General features: G+C 39.1%; 1 protein-coding gene across 7 annotated transcripts in view; it reads left to right on the top strand.

Annotated features, from left to right (window-relative positions):
- The window catches only part of PHF3 (PHD finger protein 3), a 94981-nt gene that overhangs the window by 54746 nt on the left and 14863 nt on the right, over window positions 1–25372 (top strand). For 6 of the 7 annotated variants that reach the window (XM_075923691.1, XM_006135513.4, XM_006135516.4 and 3 more), the window contains 7 exons: window positions 6971–7298; window positions 9772–9955; window positions 11934–12087; window positions 12171–12327; window positions 13319–13435; window positions 24016–24147; window positions 24859–24994. In XM_075923691.1, coding sequence (XP_075779806.1) covers window positions 6971–7298; window positions 9772–9955; window positions 11934–12087; window positions 12171–12327; window positions 13319–13435; window positions 24016–24147; window positions 24859–24994 — 1208 coding nt within the window. Of the gene's footprint in view, window positions 1–2846; window positions 6869–6970; window positions 7299–9771; window positions 9956–11933; window positions 12088–12170; window positions 12328–13318; window positions 13436–24015; window positions 24148–24858; window positions 24995–25372 lie in introns of those variants that run through there. The other variant, XM_075923693.1, reaches the window with a different exon arrangement.

The following is a 25372-nucleotide window of genomic DNA, read 5'->3' on the forward strand; positions in this document are numbered from 1 at the left end:
TTTTTTGTTTAAAAAAAAAAAAAAGTTGCCAGTACTCCAGGGGAAAAGTTGTTGAGCTCTGAGTGGAGGTGCCAGTACTGCATCTGGAGGTGCCGGTTCTGTGTACCGGGCAGTACCATCACAAAAAAAGCACTGGGTAGAACTGAAAAGTTAGAGAATATATTTTTATTTTCAGTTTCATTACTTTGTACATTTGATTTAATTTTGTTGAGTTAGGTTCATCATTTTATTGATGGTTCTATCTTACACACTATACATTTTTGTTTTTTTACTGTTGACTGTCTTCCTTTCTGAAAAGATGTAAAAAAATTCAGTTGATATTTCTCCTTTGCCTTTTAGAAGATTGGATGATACATTTTTAAAAGGCAGATTTTTCTTGTTGATTAAAAATTCAAAAACTAAAAAGTAACATGTCGATAACTATACTTGCAATAAACAAACCACACAGATAGTATATAGATGCTTTAATGACAAGAGAACACATACTATTTTATTTACTGGGCATCACCTTGAAAGTGAACTTTCTTTCAAACTTAGTCTGAATCAGAGCCCACTGAAATCAGTAGGAGTCTTTTCATTGATTTTTTTTTTCACTGAATCAGAACTGTAGATGCTTGTTGGAGTGGAACATAAAGACCTCTAAAAGCTACTGTGAATATTTCTGAATTTGTGCATGTCTAGGTGATGATTGACCAAGAGTGCACTTGTTCACCTTCAGTTCATTTTTCACCTAGCTAGATCTCTATTGACTCAGAAAAGAATAACACAAAACTTGTTTTTTATCCTTTCTCTCCTACTGAGTTGTAGAATCATACAGATGTAAACCCATTATTTCAGAAAATACATTTCCAGAAGGTGAATTAATCTTTATACTGAGTCTATTTTTAAAGTGTTTCTTACATTATACATTATGTACCTATGGAAAATGATGATACAGGTTGAACCTCCCTGGTCTGGCACACTCGGGACCTTAGTGGTCCGGACGGAGGGAGTTTGCTGGACAAGTGAAGATCATGCCTCCAGCTCTTCCAGAGATCCCCTGCTGGCTACCTGCCTGGCCAGCGCACTGCCCCCAGCCATTGTCCGGGCTCTACTCCTGGCTGCCACCCCGCACTGGTCCATGGAGCTCTCTGCTCACAGCTGGCGTGGCTTTGCTTCTCCATCTTCAGCTTCCAGCAGCTCTGCACACCTAAAAGCTTCTCTGTTCCTGACCGGCAGCCCCTCCATGCCCCTGGCTCTGACTGCAGGGCCTTCCTTGTCCCTGGCTAGAACACAAGGGCTGTGTCCCCCTGGCCGGCGGCAGCCCCACATCCCAGCTACCAAGGCTCTCTGCCCTTGGCTGGCAGAGCTATCCTCTTGGCTGGCGGGATGCTCCACCTGGCCCTGCTCTGGCTGCTGGCCACGGGCTCCATCTAGACGGTGAGGCTATTTCTATCCCGAAATAGCAATTCCACGTCTTTAAACATGCCTGATATTTCAAAATACATTTTGAAATAATGAGCGTGCTGTTCTGGCGCCCCTGTAATCCTCATTGCACGAGGGTTAAGGGACTTGTCAGAATAGCACTTTATTTTTCCACATTTATTTTTCAAATATAGACAGTGCCAAATTTTGAAATAAGCTATTTCGAAATTACCTTGAAATAACGCAAATTGCATATTGTATTTCAAGGTAAGGGTGCTGTGTAAACGCACCCAGGCTGGGCTTCCTGTCATTAGGATACTTGCTCTCCAGGCTGCCTACCTGGCTGAGCTCCAAGCTTCTAGCAGCTTCTGTGGCTGGGGCTCTCTGATCCAGTGACATCTGTGGGGGACAGATGTTGCCAGACCAGAGTGTCCCGGACCACAGAGGTTCAATCTGTAGTTAGTTATTAAAGTAGTTTGTACTTGTTAATATTTTTAGTTAGATTAATTACATGTTACTGGAGTTCTTATTTTTCTCTTTTATTTGTAATTAACCCCTCAATTCTGCAAACATGCATGTGCTTAATTTTACACATCTGAATAGTGCCTTGACTTTGGTATAATTTTTTTTGAGATTGGGGCCTTATTCCCATTAATGTATGTACTGGATTGAAGCACTGTTGCAAAATGGCAATAGTGATATGTTCTTCATGGTCTCCTGTTGTTATATACCCAAAATACAAAGAGCTAAGCAGTTGACTTCCAGTGATGTACTATTTGCATTTATTAACCATATGAAATTATGTTGATCACTAATCAATATTGATCCTAATATTGACTGATTTATAGAACCCTTTCTGGTTTGTGTGTCCTTAATGAATATTTTTAAAGGTGTATGATATTTTTATGAATAAACTAACTTCTGTCTGTATTTTTAAACTCTTATTCCTCAATAATTGTCAGCCATTCAGCAATCTGCTTTATCTTGAACACATTCCATTTATTATAACTAGCAGTAGAAAAGATACAGCCTGGACATTTTTATCTTTGACATGACTCATTAAGCATGGTCTTTCTTTCCTGTAAAGTAATATGTATGCCAGGAGATTTGAAAACATGGTAATCCTAAAGAAGATAATTGGAGATTTTCATTCCTTTTTATTTGAAGTAGTTGTATCACTTCCTCTTGGTATTTGGAGACAACAGGCATCGCTCTCTAAGGAATAAGACAATTACTTTTTCCACACTCAAGTTCCACTGAATTACAGGAAGTGCCTTCCAAGAACATTAATATTTCTATATACCATCAATTGTTTTGTGATGATTCTTATATAAAAAATAAAATACTAGAAAGCACTGCTAACCATTTATTATTAATATTTTAAAACCTATTTCTTTCTCTTTCAGCTTTATGTCTTCCAATCCAGCCTTACAACATGGGTAAAGTCCTCACACTTCAAACTATGAAGCAATCTGCAGTCAGAGTTTTTGGTGTTAATAGTCCAGAATATCAGAACATCTTCAATCACGAGTCTGTGACAGCTGTGCCAGAAGAAAACCTTGATCCTTCAAGCTTGGCCTTTAGAAAAGATCCCATGGAAAATCATATTTTAAACATTCTAGTGTTCAAATGGGAGCCTTTATTCTTCCCTTTCTCTCGACCTTTCTGACCATGGGGGATATAGCTAGATCATCTACCTGCCAGAGTTGAAATTTCTAATGATTTTTTTTTTTTACTTTGCAAATAAAGGCATTGAAAAATGCATTAAAATGAGTAGTAAATGTACGATCTGTCTACCCTTAGAAAATAAAGATCTTTATTTTACCAGTGGTACAGATTCACTCTTTGGTAGAAAGAGTGGAAGTTATAGTATAGGTAGTGTACACATACTTATTACAACTCCATCTCTTCTGAGTAGGATTAGACAAAACCATTGTAAATTTCTGAGTTACAGCCTCCATAATTGCTACTACTGTTAGAGTTATGAGGTCCCAGATTTCCTATTTTGGACATAACCTGATAGCTTTAATTACTTTATAAGAAACTTTTTTATGTACTCTTAAATGTAATAAAAGTTGTGTCTTTTCATAGAGTTGTCAAACAGTTAGTTAAGGTTACCTCTGTCACCCGTCCTTTCTTTTGATATTTCAGTCTAGGCAGTTCAGAGTGAAATCATCTATGCTATAGCAGACATATACAACATCCATCCTGGTTGAGAATTCTTTAGGCCCCATCTTTTAAGATAAACGTATCTGTTATGCATTGATCTTTAACAAATAGAAGATATACCATTTACGAGATATGCTTTTCCTCAGTAAACACATATATCTGGGTCTTTGAGTACTACCTAGAATCCCAGATGTACTTCATGGTTTGAAATTATGTATATTAAACATAGAGCAATTAGAGTCCATTTAAACATCAGACTTGCCTTTTCAGTATTGTTAGGGAATAGGTTTTTCTAGTGTAGACATCAGACAGGCCAAATCAAAGTTACAAGCCTTGTTTTACAGAGTAAGCTCTTCCCGGTTGACAAAATTGCCAGTATTCATTTAGATTAAAAAGGGTGGCCTTTTTATGTTTGGGCCCGTGATGTTCCTTTTTCAGAAGGAACCATGGTGACAATGTATCAGTCCAAATATTATTAAAATATCAGTTTATGGAGACCCTTTCTCTGCTCTTGATCTTGTTAATCTATTTTCTTCATCTAGAAAGTAATTACAATGATTTTCTTAGTATCTCAAAAAACTTTTAATTGTCATTAGTTGTTTGCTGAAAATTCTCAAAGATAAACAATTCTCAAAAAATTCACAGTTCCTTTAAAAAATCTGAAGTTTTCTCATCTCGGACTTATCGTGCTAGCACTTCTCATGCCATCCATATCAAATTAGAATATGAGAATTAAACAGTTTAAACTTAATTCCACAGTCATTGCTTCAGTAAATTACATTCCTTAGTTCCCTAAAACGTTAGCCAAAGTGAATTCATAGAGCCTTGGTACACCAAAACTAAATATAAATATCTGTATTTAAACATGAAAAAATTAAACTGACTTTGTTTAAAAACTATTTTTTCAATTAACATTGAAACATTACATATTTTTCTTATATGTTGGTGGAAGGACGAATTTTTATATCCACTATTTGAGTCTCAGAACTTGGTTAGTGTTTTATGCTGAGAGAGACATCTGTTTTCTAAATGGAGCATATTCCTGTGGATCATTGAATTGTAAAACAGGAATTCATGCTATGCATACTTCTATCAGGTGTTTACACCATAATTGACAGTAAAGACTAATAATTTTCAGACTTTTAACTTCCCTACAATCTATCTCAGGGTATGTTTATGGCGATTCTGGTTGTGATTATGGTGAGGCTGTGAAAATATCCTCCAAACTTTTTTTCCCAAATTCTTCATTTTGCCAGAGTATAGATCTGAAAATACTCTTATCTAGAAAGCTTACAGCTTTTGTTTTTCTGATTGGAAGTAAACATTTCTGAGAGTACTATTTCCAGCATATTTTAGGCAACATAAGTACTTATGAACTAAGTATACACAAACAATATTGAGAAGATCAGTTTTCTTATTTACAAACCAGATAAGAATAACTGCTTTGTTTGCAATATGAAAACAGTAGTTATGTCAAGTAAAGTTGGAATCTTAAAGAAATTAGCTAATTGGAAGTGATCTTTTTCTGAAACTACTGGACCTTATTCCTCCTTTTAAACCAATTTCACATTAGTGTAACTGTTGACTTGAATAGCATTACTGTTGATTTATAAGTGTTCGGAACCAAGACAGCCATATTAAATAGCTTCCTAATGTTGGTTCTCAAAGTTTCTAGGATTAGATAAATAGGCTATCAAGTTTTTTGATCTTCTGAGATTCCGGTTGTGTTTTACACATACCAGCTGTCAATATCTCAGAACCACCTGGAATGTTTACCTTCATTACACTGGTTAGTGAGAGAGAATTTTTTTTCTAAATGCTAAGCATGATTTATGATAGATACATTCTCCAAAATAGGTGAGTCTTCAAAGAGCTTCAGCCTCCCATCTATAAGGAGGAGGCAGGAAGGTGGATAAGAATTAGGTCACTTGTGATCTTTTGACAACAGGGAGTTAGTAGACCTCGCTCTTGGGTCTTTCTGTTTAAATTGGATTGGGGTTTGCAAATCATTATATTTAACTTGCTTCTAAGGCTCTTGCTGTAAAAGTGTTTGAGTTGATCAACTTTGCACTGTATTGCTTTTAAATTAGCGTCAAATAGCTTTAGTATTCTTAATTAGTAAGAATTCTCTGATCAAGGTGCTCAATGTTAACATGTCTGTGCTTCTAATGATATTCTTGTGACCAGTATGATTTAATTCATTTAAGCTTTAACTCCATTTTTGTTTTCCAGACTCTTAAAAACAAAAAATAGAAAAAAGATGAGGAGGGAAAGATGGCATCAGATAATAAAACTCTGAAATTTCACTTCAGTTGAATAATGGTCCTCAGGGTTAGCCTGCCTGCTTTAAAGTCAGGGATTATGGAGAGAGAAACAACAAAAAAAGGCTAGTAAAAGGAATAGTATTTCAGGGTGAATATTCATGCATTAAGTGTCTATCTTTTTAGGGAGAGATTTTCCTCCTATATTTCTCAAAAGTTATTTGCCTAGAACATTACACCTGATGGGCAGAGTATGGAGGACTTCACAATGTACCCAAATTCTTGAAAAATCATAACCTTCTTAGAGGCTCATGGTTTATGAAGAAATTAGTGGATGTTATTAATTTTAATTAACATTATCTATGCACACACAGGAAAAAAAAAAGCAGATCTATGAGAAGACCAGACGAGATGTCAAATACATGTTTCAGGAGTTGAAAAGTTTTCTTAAATGTCCACTGATGAGTGAATAAATGTACAAAGTTTACAGTGCAGTGGAAAAACGTAGTGTGTCCATGAAAATGATGGCCAGCCAGTTACTGCAGTGAGAAAATGAGCATGAGCCCCACAAAACTATTGAGGAATAAAGCAAGATGTAATGAGTTGCTGAAATTAGTCATCCTTGCTATTCATTTATCACATTTTAATGCCTTGGGTTTGGGTTGTGGAATTGAATTTTATTCATCAAAATTTCTGAACATTTTCTTAATGCTTTAGCAACTTATGATAGTCCAATATTTGGTATGTTGCCTATTGCAAGGTTGGGTTCTCCGATGCTACTGCAGAGAGTTGATGTTTAGGCAAGAAAAAAAATCTTTTAAAGTCTTATATTCATCAGTCTCGAGCCTTCTTTTACTATCCTATGACTTTTTTTCTAAAGAAGGACTTCTATGTCTATGGGATTACGAGTGGGAATTCATTTGAGGTTGTGATCTCTTGGACTATTACACCACACTTTTCAGTTTCACGTAGGCAGATCTAACCATGTTGTAAGGCTGGAGTAATAGATGTAAAGCTTAAAAAAAATGTATAAGGTAAGACCAAATTACTCTGATTTGATAAATCGTAAATAGCTTATAGTTGATATGAAATTGTACCTCTCTCTGTGCATTGATATTGTTTTGTTTTATTTTCAGGTTTATGGTAGGCTGTGGGAGGTGTGATGATTGGTTTCATGGTGACTGTGTTGGGTTAAGTCTTTCTCAAGCACAACGAATGGGAGAAGAGGATAAAGAATATGTGTGTGTGAAATGTTGTGCTGAAGAAGACAAAAAAACTGAATCTTGTGATCAAAATATACCGGACACCCAACTGAAATTTGAAGCATATAGAGAAGACAGAACAATGGAATGTGAAAAACCTGGGATGTCAAAGCAAACTACCACTGGTAATCACAGTATAACAGCTGAGAAAGCTAAGCAAGCAGATGATATAATGAAGCACAAAGTCAAAATTTTTAGACGGGTAAGGCTTACTTAAGACAGTGAAGATTCCTTAAAATGTCTTTATTATTTGAAATGTGATAGTACTTATTCCTTTCAAATATAAAATATTTCTCCTCTGAAGTTTACAACTCTATAAAAATACAAATGTAGGCTAAAACTTGTCATTTAATATTTTGCAATAGAATATTATTTTAGTTAATCCTTTTACATTGGTTTGGCTATTTTGAAATGAGCACTGTTGATAAACTACATTACCTTGTTTTGTGTGTGTGCATGTGCACATTCAGAAATACAATTTTGCAAATCCTACCCCATCCTAATGGTTATTACAGGATAATGTTTATTTTGCTTGGCAGCTTCTGGAGATGAGGAAGTGCCAGCTTGCTTTAGGGAAGCAAGCTGTATCATTAACAGAGACAAAGAAGCATTATAATTCTGCAGGAGGGGAACTCCCTCAAACAGAAGTTCAGGCCTCTTCCCGGTTTTGGCAGGAGAGAGGGATATTTCTAAAAACATTTTCAGTTCATAATAGTAAAGCTCTTACTTAAGTTCCCTTCTTTTCAGTTACCAGCTTTTTAGTATATTTAAGTAGCTGTGCAGCAAGCCTTTAAACACTCAATCAGAATTCTTCATGATCTTAAAATGTTGGGTTTTTGTGTCTGTAGTTCATGGAAATGTCTTGTAAACCAGCTCCCAGTTAACCTTTTTCTGGAGGTAATTAGGTTTACTCACTTCTTTCAGTGAAGTCATTCTACTATAGCTATTGAGAGCTCATGGATTTCACTGTCTTGTGATATAATATTCAATTTAAACTTTTTTTTACCTAAAGATACTATTACCTTCTTATTGTTAATGTAGGTCAGATTCCTTATTAGAATTTGTCAAATGCTAAGTGACATTGTTTAACTGGTCAACCCAGAACTAGTCCTATACTACTTAACGAGGATCAGTGATGGGTTTGCATGTCATGTTGTACTACTCTGGAGAATTGGATTAGTGGCTCAGCAAGTAAAATGTTGTTGCCAGTTGGCTATATTATATAATGCATAAATCTATTAAATGTCAGTGTGAGTGTTAAAACCATATGAAAGAAACAAGTTAGCTGTTTGAGCAACATAAGCGTTTTTTAGTATTGTGGTTTGAATCGTGGATTTAATAGTATAGTAGAAGAGGAAAGAAGACTGAAATAATGACTATTCGTAATTCTCCTTCTCCCATTTCTAATTATTTTCTTTCTGTATCTCATTTTGACTAATCAAAACCCAATTTTTAAAGCCATGAATGGCTTAGTTTAACTATAATTGTTCACGTTCTTTATTTTAGAGTTTGATTAAAATATTAATTCGATAGTTAATGTTTCATTAAAAAACCTAACCATGACTTATATTTATTGTAATGTAGATGTACATTATATTATGTAGAATTCATCGGAAGATGACCAAATCAGCATATAAGATTAATTAAGTGGAAATAAAAGTTTCCACTTCTAATGCATATTTCATGAATCTTTCTATGATTACCATTCTGAAAATATGTATTGTAGAAAATCCACTGGTTTGGTTGGACAAGGTGAGTGAGGCGATATCTTATATTACCTCACCCATCTTATTTCATATTCTGGAGCCAAAAAGGCTGCAACTCTGCAAACAACAACTAATTTGGTTTGGTCATTTTTAAAGATTAAAAATTTTAGTTCTTTAAACAGAAGGTTACAAATTCAAATTTAAATATTTAATTAGCCTGAATTAAAATGTTTTTAAAATGCTTTCCCCAAGTATATGTGATTTTTATTCATAATTTTTTTATAATGTAGCTATTGAAAACCTGTTGTATGTTCTTTATATGCCTATCTTCATCTTATTGTTTATAGTTCACTCGATGGATTTAAGGAAAAAAATCAACTTTATCAGAATAATTAAAAAAAAATCTTCTTTGGGCAAGCCCTTTTAGCTTTTCTCTGGGATCTTAAATGAGAATCAGGTCTTCTAACACTACTCCGCATCCATACTTACAGAAATGATAATCTTTAAATAGATATTTGGAAAATACTTCTATTTTTTCCCTTTTTAACTAGAATTTGTTTGCTATGCACATTTACCAGGTCTATTGCATATGAGTTATTTCGGTGATGCATGTTATCTATCTGCACAAATTATGTACATAGCATTTTAAATGCTTAACTGAGAAAATAGAGCTTCTTTCAACAAGGAACTAATTGCATGTTCTCTGCAATGCTACCTTGGTAATACAACATAAAACCAAAGAATCCAATTTTTGAAGTAATTGTTAAAAACTACTTTGTAGTAAATTGGCATCTTTTAAAGTAGCTTTTCAAGGAGTATATCTTGATGATATCTTAATGTCAAATTTTTATTATGTAACATTTTTATTTTTAAAATCTACTTTGGGAAAAGATTTGAAAAGTTTTTATTTCATCTTCACATTTGTTGCTATGCTGATATGTGAAAGTTTTTTCTCTCCCCCTACCCCAGGAATCAGGTGATGGAAGGAATTTGTCAGAATGCAGAGATTCTGATATTAAAAAAGGGCAAGTTCCTCTTCGGAAGATAGGACTAACTATTACACCTCCTCGTCGATGCTCTGAAGAGAAAAGTGAAAAAATGAATAAAGATTCTCTTAATGTTTCTTGCTCAAGTGAAAAGACCACAAAATCAGGTAATAAGACTCCAAAGATCAAGTATCATTGATGACATTTCTCTGTATAGCAGCACTTGTTAAATGTTGGGCCATGGAATACTTTCTTGTGGTCTGTAGAGAGCAAGCTGCTCACGTAGTGTTGAATCTTGTTTTTTTACTACTTAAGTACATTAATGTAATATTTTAATATTAATATAACTTTTAACAAGCAATTTCTGTAATTGCTGCACAAATGGAAGGAGAGGTGTTCAATGGCATTAAGAATGGGAGAGGAAGTATTCACAATCTTCTAATCTACTCTGAAAAATGATAAGAATCACTGCTGTTGGAAAATATTAAATACTATGTGGTGGTGGTAGTGGTGGTGGTGTTGTAGATACATTTATTTACTTTGAATTTTCTTATTTTTGTGTAGCTGAAATATCACCTGGTTCCCTGGCCCCAGATTTCATTGGAAGACAGGAGTGTTCTTATCCGAACTCATAAAATTTTGGTTTTAAATTGAATCAAAATTGCAAGGGGCATATTTTCCAACTCTTAAAGTACAAACTAATGTGTCATAAATCTTACACAAATAATAGTTTTACAAGATAATTATCATGTGAAATTTACACAGTTTTGGGCAAAAATTTGAGAGCACTCACAATCAAGGGTTATCTCCATAATCACCAGTCTCTTATGAATGTGACTACTTAAGTAATGTATGGAAAATGCTTTGTGATCACATATATTGTATCTATTATAACACATCCAACCTACTTCTTTAATTCTGAATTTTTGATCCCTTATCTGAAAAATGAAATTGAAACCAAATAAATAGTTTTCTTTTTCTTAGCAGGAAAAGAGTGCCAGTTGAAGTTACTGCTGCTGTTTGAAATTTCATGTGTTTAGAAACAAATAATCTACAAGTTGTATACAATTGAAATTATTTTTCCATCATGCTGGAGGTTGCAATTTAATTGTAAAATAATGTAATTGGTGATTGTAGGTTTCAAGATGCTTAACATAAACAAATGTTTATAATCTTTTATGCTTCTGACATCCAAATTTAACAGCTGGAAGAAATTTAGGGCTAATAGGCTTAGAAATGCCAATTTCAGTGTAAAAGTTTACATTAGATTAAAATTAATTTTTATGCTTTCCACTATGTTAATTTCCATTTGACTTTGCACAAGAATTAAACGTGCATTTTTTAAAGAGATTAATAGAGCCAAAGATCTGATTAAAGTCAGACAAATAAAAACTGTTCTATTTTCTGTTTGGCTTACATGTCAAGGAGAAATCCGTAAACCAACATACTACAGAAGTCTGGGAATATTTTTGTTTGTTAGAAATGACAGTAGCTGAAAAGCAGTAGCTCTAGAAGCGTTAGAAAATTTCTTGGAAATCTAATAATTTACATGGTTTTGTAATAATTTAAATATTGAGGACTTTTTTGTTATTTCTTTGTATATGAAAAGAATAAAGGTATGTAGCTATCTAAAATTAATATAAATTATTTTTATAGATAGTAAAGGTTAGATACTTTATAATACATTGTTTCACATTATACTATTCTCCTTTGGACATAAGGCAAAGACATGTCTGATGTAAATCATACACTTAATATCACTCCTTTTTTGGGTCATCTTTCAAAAATACTGATAGCCATTTCAACAGTAACAATACAGAAACTGCATTATTACAACAGTCATTCAGTAGTTGATATAACAAATACCCAAAACACAACCGGGAACTTACTGTGTTTTCTGCTGTTATTTAGTGATGTCATTAATTCTTTGAAATGATGAGATTGTTTAAAACTCTTATCAAAGACGTGTTTTCTAAAGTTTGTTGTATTTGGTGTTAAATAGAAGCCAACTGCTGCCCATGGATATTTAATTTTCTAGTTATCCCTAATGTTCTAGGATAGATAAGATCTGAATTTCCTGTATATAAAAAGCAAGCAGAAACCCCCATATTTTAAGATTTTAATTTTTAGCATATTTTGATTTAGGTGTTCATGAGAAACAAGAAGTCAAGAAAAAGAAAACTGAGAAAGGGGGAGCAACTGGTAATATAACTCCGCCAGCTGTGCCAGCTTCCAAACCTTCTGCTGATCAAATAAGACAAAGCGTCCGACAGTCTCTTAAAGAAATCCTGATGAAAAGGTATAGGTATATTACCAAATGAATTATTTGCATATATAGTTATTTTTTAAAAACAATCTTACCTCCCCCCCCTTTTTTTCCAGACTTACAGAGTCCAGTTTGAAGATTCCAGAGGAAAGAGCAGCAAAAGTTGCCACAAGGATTGAAAAAGAACTGTTTTCTTTTTTTCGGGACACAGATTCTAAATACAAGAATAAATACAGAAGTTTGATGTTCAATCTAAAGGATCCCAAAAATAATGTATGTGTACTTCACCTATAGTTTTTTTTTCACATAAAAAAAATCCTTTAACTGATTAACTGTTTCACATCCCAGTCTCCATCTTTTTACTTTCATTGTCCTACCCTTGTAGCCTTTTCCTCTACTTTGATTGTCTTTCAGTCACTGCTTTCCACATGAAACCATTTTATACATGTCCACTTTTAGTTATAACAGCCTACCCCTTCATTCACCTTTCTTCCATTTATTCTAGAATTATGAATCCCCTTACTCAGCCTCCGTATCACGATCATAATATTTTCCTTTAATGATTTTCCATTAGATTGTAACATTTCACTTCCTTCCCACCCACTACCTGCCATCCTACTTTTGTCCTCATGTTCAAGATTTTTAGCAAGAGAATTGTGCTGCTTCTTAGAACTCTAACCTTTCTTGTATTCTTGACTATTTTCTGTTTCACCATTCTCTAATCTCCTCCATAGGAACATGTCCTTGACTTAGTACATAGATCACTATATAAGTTGAAAGCTAATGATTTGAGAGAGGCAAACTTGAACAAACTGTTCAGTGAGTAATACAGAAAGTTCTCTATATTCTCCTTCTGAAGTAAAGTGGATTAATTTTTCTTATTTTACACATTTCTTATCTATTCTACCCAAGTGGATTGATTTAAAATTTTTTAAAAAATGAAGTACAAACTATCTTCTATAGTTCTTTGTCCAACCCTTTTTTCTCTTAAGTACTTTATGACGTTTGTTACTGCCCTTTTAAAGATCTGAAAAAAATATTTCATGAAATCACTGCTGCATTGTCTAGGCAAATTTTCCCTTTGAACATCATCTTTGTGCGTGTCCTTAATTGTAAATATGAAATGTCTAGTGTAGCATTCAATATAGAACATATTCTCAAAAGTTATTCTGCTACTCTAGATGCTTTAGTTTGCTGGTTATTGCTTAATTGTTAGAAATCAACTTTTTTTTACAACACTAATTAATGTTTGTCCCTTTTACAGATATTATTTAAGAGAGTACTGAAAGGAGAAGTTACCCCTGATCATCTCATAAGAATGAGTCCAGAAGAGCTAGCTTCTAAAGAGCTAGCTGCTTGGAGACAGAGAGAAAACAGACACGTAAGATTTGTCAATCTCTATTGTAGAGTGTGTGTAATGATGTTTCAGTTTTGTTTGGTTTTGAAGTTGCACATACATTTTCAGAAACTCAAAATACTAACTGAAGAAAATCTGATTGAATAGGACTTGACTTTCACTCTTCCAAAATTAAGGGCAAAGACTGTACTCCTATGATCTAAGACTAGAGAGGTAAATGCAGTAAGTATTACATTCACAGGTGTATTTGAAAAGAAGAGCAAAGAGTTGGATTATGTGATCGTTTGAGCAATTTTGTGGTGAGATGTTTTTAAAGTAGGCCAACCATATATTTTTGATCTTACTAGATTGGTGGCCTAAGAAGCCCACAGTTCACCTACTAGGAGATGCAGACATTTGCTGCTCTCAAAGGGAAGATAGATTGGTGAACAGGGTTTACTGAACTGTAATGTCAGTGAAGTCGGGGGCTTCTGCCTCCAAACCAGGAGTCATATATTTTTCCCTTCCCAATACAGATGCTTATATTCCTCTCCTTCCTCCTCACACTTGTACAGATTTATTTGAGAGAAGACAAGTTTCATATCTGAATGGTAAAATGATGGGGTCTAAATTAGCTGTTACCACTCAAGAAAGAGATCTTGGAGTCTTTGTGGGTAGTCTGAAAACATCCACTCAGTGTGTAGTGGCAGTGGAAAAAGCAAACTATGTTGGGAATCACTAAGAAAGGGACAGATAAGAAATATATTTTCTTTATTTAAATTCTTGAATACTGTGTGCAGATGTGTTCGCCCAATCTCAAAAAAGATATATTGGAAAAGGTTAAGAAAAGGGCAATAAAAATGTAGGCGTATGGAACAGTTTGCATACAAGCAGAAATTCATAAGACCGGGACTTTCAGCTTGGAAAAGAGATGACTAAGGGAAGATATGATGGAGGTTTACAAAATCATGACTGGTCTAGAGAAAGTAAATAAGTTTTATTTATTTCTCATAACACAATAACTGGGAGTCGTGAAATGAAATTAATAGATAGCGGGTTTAAAACAAAAGGTAGTATTTCTTCACACAATGCACAGTCAACCTATGGAACTCTTTGCCAGAGGGTGTTGTGAAGGCCAAAATTACAGTTTAAAAAAGAACCAGATAAATTCAATGAGTATAGGTCCAGCTATTAACCAGGATGGGCAGGGAAGGTGACTCTAGCCTCTGTTTGTCAGAAGCTGGGAATGGATGATGGGGGATCCACTGATCACTTGATTACCTGGCATTGGACACAGTTGGAAAACAGAATACTAAGCTACATGGACCTTTGATCTAATCCACTCTGGTCTTATGCTCTCATGGCCTACAGAACTATGTTTTTCCCCCTACTTATTAATATAATTTAATGTTTTATACCCTACAGGGATTGACAAATTTAAAACAGTGAGTATAACTCAGACTGACCTTTTTCTTACCAAGAATATGTGGTCAAATTTTTGCTAGTTGCAAATTGGCAGAGCTGTGCTGACTTCAGTAGTACTACATAATTTTACACCAGAGGAAGATGTAGCCACCTCCTTTCTCTCCCTCAGTGTTTGAGTCTCTCTTTCTATATGTAAAAAAACTTTTCCTGTGGGACGACAGTGATATAACCACATGACTCTACATCCCACAGCCCTTCCCTCCACCCTCAGCTGCCCTGCCGCCTTCCTCCCCAGTACTCTGGCAACCAGAGCCATGTGGCCTCCCCCTCGTGGGGGACAGGGGCGGAGCCGCAAAGCCTCCCTCCTTGTGGAGATGGGGGTGATGAAAGTCCGGGACTGGCTGCAGCTGAGGGAGGGGGGGACTAGCAGCTGTGGTTGACTGCTGGGCCAGGGTTGGTGCTGGGACTGGCATGGGTCTGGCCCTCTGGTCCCCAGTGGCCGGGGTGGGGGAGAGGTTGGGGCTGGGGTGGCTCTGGCCCTTTCTGGTGGCTACGGGGAGAGTTGGTCCTGCCTACCCCTAGAGACAGAGGGGTTGGTGAGCATAGTGAGCTGAGGGCACCACTTCTTTATAAAGTTTCAAAACAGTTTTGAATCTGTGAGAATCCAGATAAACTTGGCTTGATAGTTGAATCACTAGATAGAGCATTAACAACAAGATGTCCTGTGGCACCTTCTCGTTGTTTATGCAGATTCAGACTAACATGGCTACCCCTAGGTCTTGCTTAGATTCTAGGTAATTGTGACATTGAATGCATCTTGTAATTATGGTAACTCCTCCAAATTCTCTGATTTGTTATGAAATTTTGATGCCTATAGTCACAAATAGTCCATGGAGAATGTTGAGAATTTAATCTTAATACAAATAGCAAATGTTTTCATGTTGGAGGTAGTTTTGACTAACTGCTATATTTTTTAATTCTTATGTCAGCACAACAGACCATTTTTGTGGCATCCAAAAGACACATGGGTTATCTGATCATCTAAATTAATCTGTGTTCCTTCAAAAATAAGAAGTCATCCTGTGGCACCTTGGAGACTAACAAAAATAGATAACATAGTATCAGATGAAGAAGTGGGTTTTGCTCATAGAAGTTCATGATATTTTATATCTATATTTATTAACCTCTAAGATCGGCCTGAGCAAAATACCCTCAATGGGCTGGATCCAGCCTGTTAAACTGACAGATCTGGCCTGCGGAGGCAGTGAGGAGCCATTGAGGGGCTCTGTTTGAACAGCTGTGAACCCCGGGTAGGAGAAGAAGCTTTATGCACTGTCCCCAGCACAATCCCATTGGCCAGTCTCAGATAGGGAGTCTGCTTGAGAAGGGTGCTGGTTGGGAGTCAAGCAGGTAAGAATCCCAGCCAGAGCCTGCCTCTTGCACTTGAACCCTTTGTCCCTCCTACTCCAAACCCTCTGCCCCCCTCCTGACCCATATCCCTGTTGTACCAAATAAAAGCAAGCAGGATCTTATGAGGGGGATAAGGCAAAAAGCCACATTTATTGTAAAGATAATAATAAAAAATAAAGAAAAGATAGAAGCAAACAACGTTGCTTAACTACTTATTCCTAACACTACGTAACCCTTATACACTTGTGTGTGTATATATATATATATATATATAACCATTCATTCATACATCCATTCATTCAAGTTCTGTGTATAGTTACCAGCCTGGAAGTTGCTTGTGACAGAATACTGGCCAGGTACTCTGTACACAAGTGATGGTAGTGGGGAGCGAAGTCCTGATCAGATGCGCATCTGAAGCTCCTGGTAGGCTGGCAGCAGAACCTTGGACTCTGATTCCATAGTTTTTTAGTCCAGTTCTTATAGGAATTTCTTCCTATGCCAGTTTATGGAAATTGCTGTATTATGCTGATGTCTCCAGGATGGCTGCCAGGTGCTCATCAGTGATCTCATCGGGTGGACCTCCAGTTTCTCCACTTGACACCTTTTGGTTGCACTGGCACCTGGCGCCTTCTTCAGCCCTTTGTTGCTGTATTCTCAGGCTGGCACCTCTTAGAACCATTCTCTCATCATCCAAGCACTCTCTCATACATTCATACAGTATTTTGTATAATAATAAAAGTTGTAGTTACAGAAAGTTTCTGGGTGGTATTGCTTAAAACAGTCTGAGTGCTGAGTAAAGTTACAATGTTTTAAAGAGAACAGGCGTCAATTAAGTAACAATGCCCTTAGTTAATTACAGGGCTTGGCTCCCATAGCAGAGTTAGTGGTTTGACAATGCATTGTTACAATGTATCTTTGCAATGTCAATTTCAAGCAGCCCCTTGCACAAGCTTGCACATGCCCTGGAGCACGGGGGGGGGGGGGGGGGGGCTGTTTCTGGCTACATAGGATTATATTCTTAACAGTTCTAAGTTACATGACCTAATACATTATATTCTAAAGGGACAATAATAATAATAAATCTAAACATTTAACAATCTTAACAAATAATAATAATAAGAAGAATTAATAATAAATCTAAACACTTTAAGTTGTGGGGAACAAATTATGGGGAGTCACTTCCATTTGGAGGAATCATTTTCAATACATTAATATGTTATCCCTACATCCCCTCCCAGATTGGGGTGCACAATCTCCTGCCCTAGGTCATAACCCAAACCCCTGCACCCCGATCTCCTTCTTCAAAGCACAACCCCCTCCTGCCCTAAATCACAGCCCAAACCCTTCCACTCTCTCCTGCACCAGGGGATGTAAGCGACTAGTGGTGCCTCCCCTCCTTGCTGCCTCAAAAGCTGGTTCCCCCCAGCACCGTCTCTGCTGGGTACAGAGGAGGCAGAGGGGGTAGCGGGGACTGGCGTGAACTGGGAATCAGCTTGCGCCTAGTCTCAGATACTGCACCTCTGCTTTTTAAATGTATTAAGAGCCGGCAAGCTCTTAATATATTTTAAAGGCTGGTGCCTGCGGGGTTTGTTCCCAGGGCTATTTGCAGCAGTCTCAAGCCTCTTGTCCCCGTTCCCCCCATCTCCAGTCACCATATTGCTGGGAGTCAGCCCGGAGGTGGAATTCTCAAGGAAGGAACTGCTGACCCTGCACTTCCCCCTGCACTGCACCTGGCCCGACCGGGACCTGCCAGGTCCCGCTCTGACCTGGCTGCCCATCTGTTGGGCCATGCACTTCAGCAAAGTGCGTCCCAGCCTGGGGAGGGGGTGCTTCCCTGTGGGACATTGTGCTCACTCAGTGCCATCTTGCTGTACACGGGGGTTGAGGGGTGGTGTGAATTGCTATCTGGCTAAGTGGGGGGGTGATCTTGGTACTGTCCAAAGCCCCCACAGAAGGCCAGGGCCATGGAAGTGTGCTCTCAGAGGAATGTGGGACACGTCAGGCTCTCGGTGCTTGTCCACATCCCCCTGACAGACCCAGCAGCCACCTTGGCATCCTGCTATCACCTCCTTCCCCTCCAGTCCCTGCTTGTTTGTCTGAGTGAAAGGACATGAAACATGGCAGCGACTGTGCCATGGTCTGGTGGGCTCCCCAACCAGGATATTCAAAGTAAGTAAAGTGTCCACTGATGAGTGTTCAGTGGGAAGAGAGCAGCTCTAAACAAAACCTGATAAGTGGTTCCAGTGAGAGGCAGCAGTTCTTGGTGGCTGGTTGGGGAAGACTCAGATGATCAGACAATTCACCAAGTGAAAAAAGGAAAGGAGACGACTGAGAAATTGGAGACTGTGGGCTATAAGGTTGTTGCATAATTTTTAAAGGCATCTCTGAAGCTGGATGTTATGTTCATGTCTGCAAAACGGCTTAACAACATTTATCCTGCAAATCAGACAGCAGGCTTGTGCATGGAGGCTTCACACAAACTTCTTTGAAAACAATTCTGATTTTTTTCATGGGCTTTCTTCATTTCCCTGCTCCCCGCATACCCATCAAGCGGGAAGCCAAGCTGATGTTGCAGTCTCCTGGCTGTGCATGCTCCCCTCTGCATGAGGGAGGCTGAGGAGGCTAAGCTCTCCTCCTCCTCCCCAGCATGCTGGGGACTCATGAGGTTTTCCCCGCAGCAAGGACACACAAAGCCAGGTAAGTGTCCCCTCTCATGCTCAGACCCCCACACCCTAATCTCCCTCACTCCCCCCAAGATCATGCACCCTCAGCTTGCTCCAACACCCTCCTTTGCTCCTGCACCTCCCCTCCCTCTCCTGGCCAGACACCCTACCCACAGCCTGCTCCTGCACCCTCGCCCCTGGCCAGACACCTACCTTCATCCTGTCATACATCCACCATGGCTCCTGCTCCCTTCCTCTGCCCAAACATTCTACTCCCAGTTTGCTTCTGCACCCTACCTCCTACCCAGTCCTCACATCCTTTCCCCCTTCTGCACCCCACCTTCTTCCCAGACCCTGAACCCCCCATTCCTGTCCCACTCGCTGGCAGCCCTAACCTGCACACTGAACACCTCATTTTTGTCCCCACCCCAGAGCCTAAGGGGGTCCATAAAATCTACTAACTCCAGAACCCCAGAAAAGTAAATCTTGTCTATGGAAAGACCTAAGCCTTAGTTCTTCCTGTCCCTTCTCCTCATCCAGTGGGGCTGGAGCACCAGAGGAATGAGGACTCAGTTGGTCCCCAACTGATTTTTCTGTATATTAGTGGCCCCTGACCCAAAATAGGTGTCCCACCCCTGCCATAAATAAAATTTCAAAACCTTTTGTGTTGAATATAAATTAATATTTTACGTTATTTAAAATGAAGTTTGATAAACTAGCATGAGAAAGTTACAACAATCCAATATGTTTAATACAGGCAGTCCTCCGGTTACGCGGATCCGACTTATGTCAGATCCGTACTTACGGACAGGGCTTTTCTCGCCCCGGAGGACGTGGGCGGTGGGACCGCCCAGACGCGCCGCGGTCCCGCCGCCTGCGTCCTCCACGGCAAGAAAAGCCTCTCCGCGTCTCCCTGGTCTGCTGGTGCGTCTCCTCCTCCCCCGGCAGACCAGGCTTTTCTTGCCGACGCCTATGGTAGAGCAGCTGAGGCACTGCCTGGTTGGTCCAGTAGCGCCGAGGAGCAACGCTACTGGACCAACCCAGCAGCACCCCAGCTGCTCTGCCCCAGGCGTCCCCAAGACAGCCACTGCTGAAACTGACCAGCGGCTGACTACAGGAAGCCCGAGGCAGAGTTTCTCTGCCCCGGGCTTCCTGGAATCAGCGGCTGATCAGTTTCAGCAGCAGCTAACTTGGGGACACCTGGGGTAGAGCAGCTGGGTGTAGAGCACCTACCCGGCAGCGCCCCAGCTGCTCTGTCCCAGGCGTCCAGATTCAGCCGCTGTTGAAACTGATCAGCGCTGATTCCAGGAAGCCCGGGGCAGAGAAACTCTGCCTCGGGCTTCCTGTAGTCAGCCGCTGGTCAGTTTCAGCAGCAGCTGAATCTGAACGCCAGTTCCGACGTACGTACAAATTCAATTTAAGGACAAACCTACAGTCCCTATTTTGTACGTAACTCGGGGACTGCCTGTAATTTAAATTTAAATATTCTTCCTAGTTGCAGCTCTAGCAAAATGGCTCGGGTATAATTATGTAATTAATGGTAAGTTTCCAATAGCAACTGGTGGTTCATGGAAAAGTACGCTGAGCCAGGTGGCTCATGGGCCAGAAAGTTTGAGAACCACTGCTCTGTGGTGCCACAGGATAGAATCATAGAACACTGGAACTGGAAGGGACCTCGAGAGGGCATTGAGTCCAGTCTCCTGCCCTCACAGCAGGACCCAGTACTGTCTAGACGGGTGTGGCCAACAAGTTAGAGACAAAGAGCCAAAATAGCTGTGGATAGAGTGTGAAGAGCCATGTATTATGTATTTGTTATATATCTATCTATAGATAGATATAGTACACAAACTGTAGTGATAAAAATAACATTACAGGACATTTTGGAGAAAAACCAATAAAGTCACTAGTCACTTGAAAAAAAATCACAGCCAGTCCATAGCTCTTCAGAGAACTTGACAAGGAACAAACATCAAATAATAATAAAAAAAAAACCTTTAAAAATAAAGTAATATTCTCACACTTTAAAAAAAAAAAAAGCATCTCCACTCTGTATTTTAAATTTAACACTATTGTTCTGTGAGTTTTTAAAAATTAAACTGAACTGAGAAGTAAATTAGCACAATTTGAAGTGCCTCTGTCACTTCAGCTTGTTGATTTCTGGTACCGTTTCCTCATTTTTTTAGCTTATGAAAATTATGGCTTTTTTATAGTTCTAAAAATTCAGGTCTGACCCAGACTGCAAACATGAGAGGTTCAAAAACAATAAGGGAGAGACTCGTATCTCAGAATAATTGCTTCAGCCTGGCAAACAGCAGCCTTTGAATTTTCTTTAAAGAAACACAGTGTAAACCAGGTACATGCTGTTTCTTTTTTGCCCTGAAATTTAAATATGACATCTGTGTTGGCTGCCTTATTTTGCATCCATGAAGACTTTGAGTTTAAGGTTCTTCAGTGTCCCCCCCTCCCGCTCTAACCCAATCCCCCCACATCTAGACACCCCAAGCCCCACTCCCCCCACTCTAACCCAATGCTTGGATCCCGGAGCTGTTGCCACCACTGCTGCCACACACTTCTCCTTCCAGGCACTGGGGCGTGCGTGCAGAGTGGCCAACTGTGAGCAGGCACTGGGTCATGCATGAAGAGTGGCTGGCTGTGACCAGTCCAGGCAAGCGGCTCAGAACTAGTAAGAGTCGCATTTCTTTGAGCAAAGAGCTGAGGGTTGGCCATCACTGGCCTAGACCATGCCTGATAGATGTCTGTCTAACCTGCCCTAAATATCTCCAGTGTTGGAGATTCCACAACCTCTCTAGGAAACTTATTCCAGAGTTTTTAACATTCCAGACTAACATGGCTGTGTTCCTTATCAAAAATAAGAATATTTGTTATATTTGGTACAGTCATTGATAATAAACTTTGGTATGTCTTATATTCATATACCTTCCCCCACCCCCCTTTAGTCTGTTTTTAATGCTTGTATTGGTTGTAAAAAAGTAGCAGGCTTTTTTGAGTACAGAATTTTTGTAACTGATGTATGCTATCTGTGTGCGCCTTTAGTAATGCTTACATATGTAAGTTAGACAGTATAAATTGAGTTGTATTTTGTGACTGCAAAACCCGCCCCTTACTGCAGAATTGTGCATCAATATTTAAACTAAAAATGATTTTGTACTACGGTAAAACTCCATTAATCCGGCATCCAATGCTCCGGGACTCCTGATAGTCCGGCACCATCAGGAACCCGGAAATGCTGGGGCAGCCTGACAGGATTCCCCCATTCAGCTGCTGCTGAAACTGACCAGCAGCTGAATCGGGGAAGCCGGGAGTAGAGCAGCTGGGGTGCTGCCGGGTTGGTCTCGTAGCGCTGCCCCTCGGCACTGCAGGACCAACCTGGGAGGACCCCAGCTGCTCTGCCCCAGGGGTTCCCAAGTCAGCTGCTGCTGAAACAGATCAGCGGCTGATTCCAGGAAGCCCTGGGCAGAGCAGCTCTGCCCCGGCTTCCTGGAATCAGCCGCTGATCTGTTTCAGCAGCGGCTGAATCGGGGACCCCTGGGGCAGAGCAGCTGGGGTCCTGCCGGGTTGGTCCCGCAGCGCTGTCCTTTGGCACTGCGGGACCAACCCGGCAGCACTCCAGCTGCTCTGCCCCAGGCGTCCCCAAGAGCAGCTGGGGTGCTGCCGGGTTGGTCGCCCCTCGGCACTGCGGGACCAACCCGGCAGCACCCCAGCTGCTCTTGGGGACGCCTGGGGCAGAGCTACGGGATCAACTGGGCAGTACCCCAGCTGCTCTGTCCCAGGCGTCCCCAAGAGCAGCTGGAGTGCTGCTGGGTTGGTGCTGCAGCGCCGCCCCTCGGCGCTGCGGGACCAACCCGGCAGCACCCCAGCTGCTCGATTGCAGGCATCCCCGATTCAGCCTCTGCTGAAACTGAGGAGCAGCGGCTGAATCAGGGACGCTTGGGGCAGGGCCGGACTATTGTAAGGGGGGGCTATGAGGGGTCTGGGATGGCATCCCCTCCCACCCCACTCCAGACCCCTCATAGTCCCCCCCTTCTGATAGTCCGGTATATCTGATAATCCGGCAGCCCCTGGGTCCTAAAGGTGCCGGATTATCGGAAGTTTACTGTATAGGATTCTGTACAGAATGTTCCAGCTCAGAATTGGAGTAAGCTAATTGAATACTGTTTGGCTGATTATGTGTTCAGAATGAAACTTTAGAGAAGTGTGAACAGTCCTCATTCTGTACAATGGGATACTTACTCTAAAACTCAATGATGGTGAAATAAATTTCAGGATTAAATATGTCAGTTCTTGTTTGTATTGCAGTAGTGCCTGGGAATCCCATTCATGGGTCAAGATCCTAACTTCTTCCTGTGCTATTCCAATATGCTGGTTTAATTTTATGAGATAACCCCAGGATATCTGATGTGCTATACCAGAGGCCTTGCTGGAGGATTTAGACGTCACTGCCATAGACCAGTAAAACTAGGGGTTTTTGTTATAGTAGCAAATTACTTGTGCAAACAAGCTGAGAGGCGTGTTTTTAATTAGCAGTTTGAGTTCTTTGACTCGTTCTTTGACTCAGTAGCCGCATCAAAGCAAGGTATTTTATTCTTAAAATACATGCCTGGCGGAGCAACAATAGTTGTCTGCCATATAAAATGTGTTTCAGTACATGATAATACTTGTCTGCTTTTTTGCTCTGTGATGGAATATATTTCATGAAGTGATCCGTAAGAGAATTGTTTGGCAGACAGATATTTGTTTTGTAAATAAAATATGAAGTCTGTTAGCCAGATTTGGATTATGTGATTAAAGTAACCTGCCCTGAAATGTGTGGAGAGGGACTTGCTCATAATTTATTTATAATTCAAGTCTGATAGGCAATCATTGACACTGCAGGTGAATATTTGGCATGCTCTAGCGGTCATGTATCATTGACACTGCAGGTGAATATTTGACATGCTCTAGCGGTCATGTATTTCATAAAACTATTTAATTTCTACCAAACGGCCTTCCTTAAAATTACATTTGAACTAGAATATTTTGTACTGTCTCAGCATTTCAGATTCCAAGCATTGACTTCCATATCACTTCTATTAATGTGTAAATATGTATAATACTACTGTTTTATAGACAATTGAAATGATTGAGAGAGAGCAAAGAGAAGTCGAAAGGAGACCAATAACAAAAATTACTCACAAAGGAGAAATAGAAATTGAGAGTGATGCTCCAATTAAAGAACAAGAAGTAGCTATGGAAATTCAGGTAAATAAAAACAAAGTGGAGTTTTATTTTAATTCTAAGGGGAGATTGAGGAGGTTTGTTTTTTTTAAAGCAATAGTTATACATAATTTTATTTTAAAGTATATTAAAATAATGTAATGTTCTTTATACAGAGGAATTTAGTAGTAGTTTAACTCTTAAAGTTTAAGGTCTTTCTGTTGTGTTCTTATGATTTTTGGCAACACAGTAAAGTAAATCCTACTTTACTTTATTCCTGTGGAAAAATCATAAAATATGACAAGTCCTGTGGCACCTTATAGACTAACAGATGTATTGGAGCATAAGCTTTCATGGGCAAAGACCCACTTTGTCAGATGCATCTGACGAAGTGGGTCTTCGCCTACAAAAGTTTATGCTCCAATACATCTGTTAGTCAGTCTGTAAGGTGCCACAGGACTCCTTGTTGCTTTTGCAGATCCAGACTAACATGGCTACCTCTCTGATACTTGACATAAAATATGATTTACTCACTTAAGTCCTTTGAAATGGTTGAGGTGTATGTTCATGTGTATTTTATTTTTTATAATAATAAACTGAAATCGAAGCAAAAGTCTCTCATTTGAGAAGAAGAAAGTGTACAAAGTTTCCAAATGCTTGACTGAGGTAATTGAAATAACATTAAAATTAAGAATTTCGGATGGACCATAAATGTTACAGTCTATTAACTTAAATTGATTGTCTGACCTTTCACAGGAACCCAGTATGATAAAACTGGTAGAGAAGACAGAAGAGATTGAAAAAGATAAAGTAGAAGATGAATCTTCATTTCCAGACACAACAAGTCAACACAAAAATCATCTCTTTGATCTTAACTGTAAAATCTGCATAGGTAAATATTGTAAAAATATATTACAATTAATAACACTTACCACATAGGTAATGCTTTCCAAACAAAGATCTTAACAATAAAAAAACGGATAAAACTTATCCCCCAGTTTGCAGATAAGAAAGGAGTTAACATTATGTCCTTTCTTATCTGCAAATTGGGAGGATAAGTTGTATCAATTTTTTTGATTCAGTATACCTTAGTGTTGCTCAGAGAGACCACAGGCATGGTTTGCTGGCAAAGGCTTGGCTGAGTTTATCATCAGCAAAGTGCAATATTATCACAGTGTCCAACGGGGATGCTTAACGCATGTATGCCCATGATAAGGTAATACAGTCAGCATAATGTTAAGTGCTATACCAGTACTAAACTGCACCTTCT

The sequence above is a fragment of the Pelodiscus sinensis genome, chromosome 3, assembly GCF_049634645.1.
Source record: "Pelodiscus sinensis isolate JC-2024 chromosome 3, ASM4963464v1, whole genome shotgun sequence".
NCBI classification, from domain to species: domain Eukaryota; kingdom Metazoa; phylum Chordata; order Testudines; family Trionychidae; genus Pelodiscus; species Pelodiscus sinensis.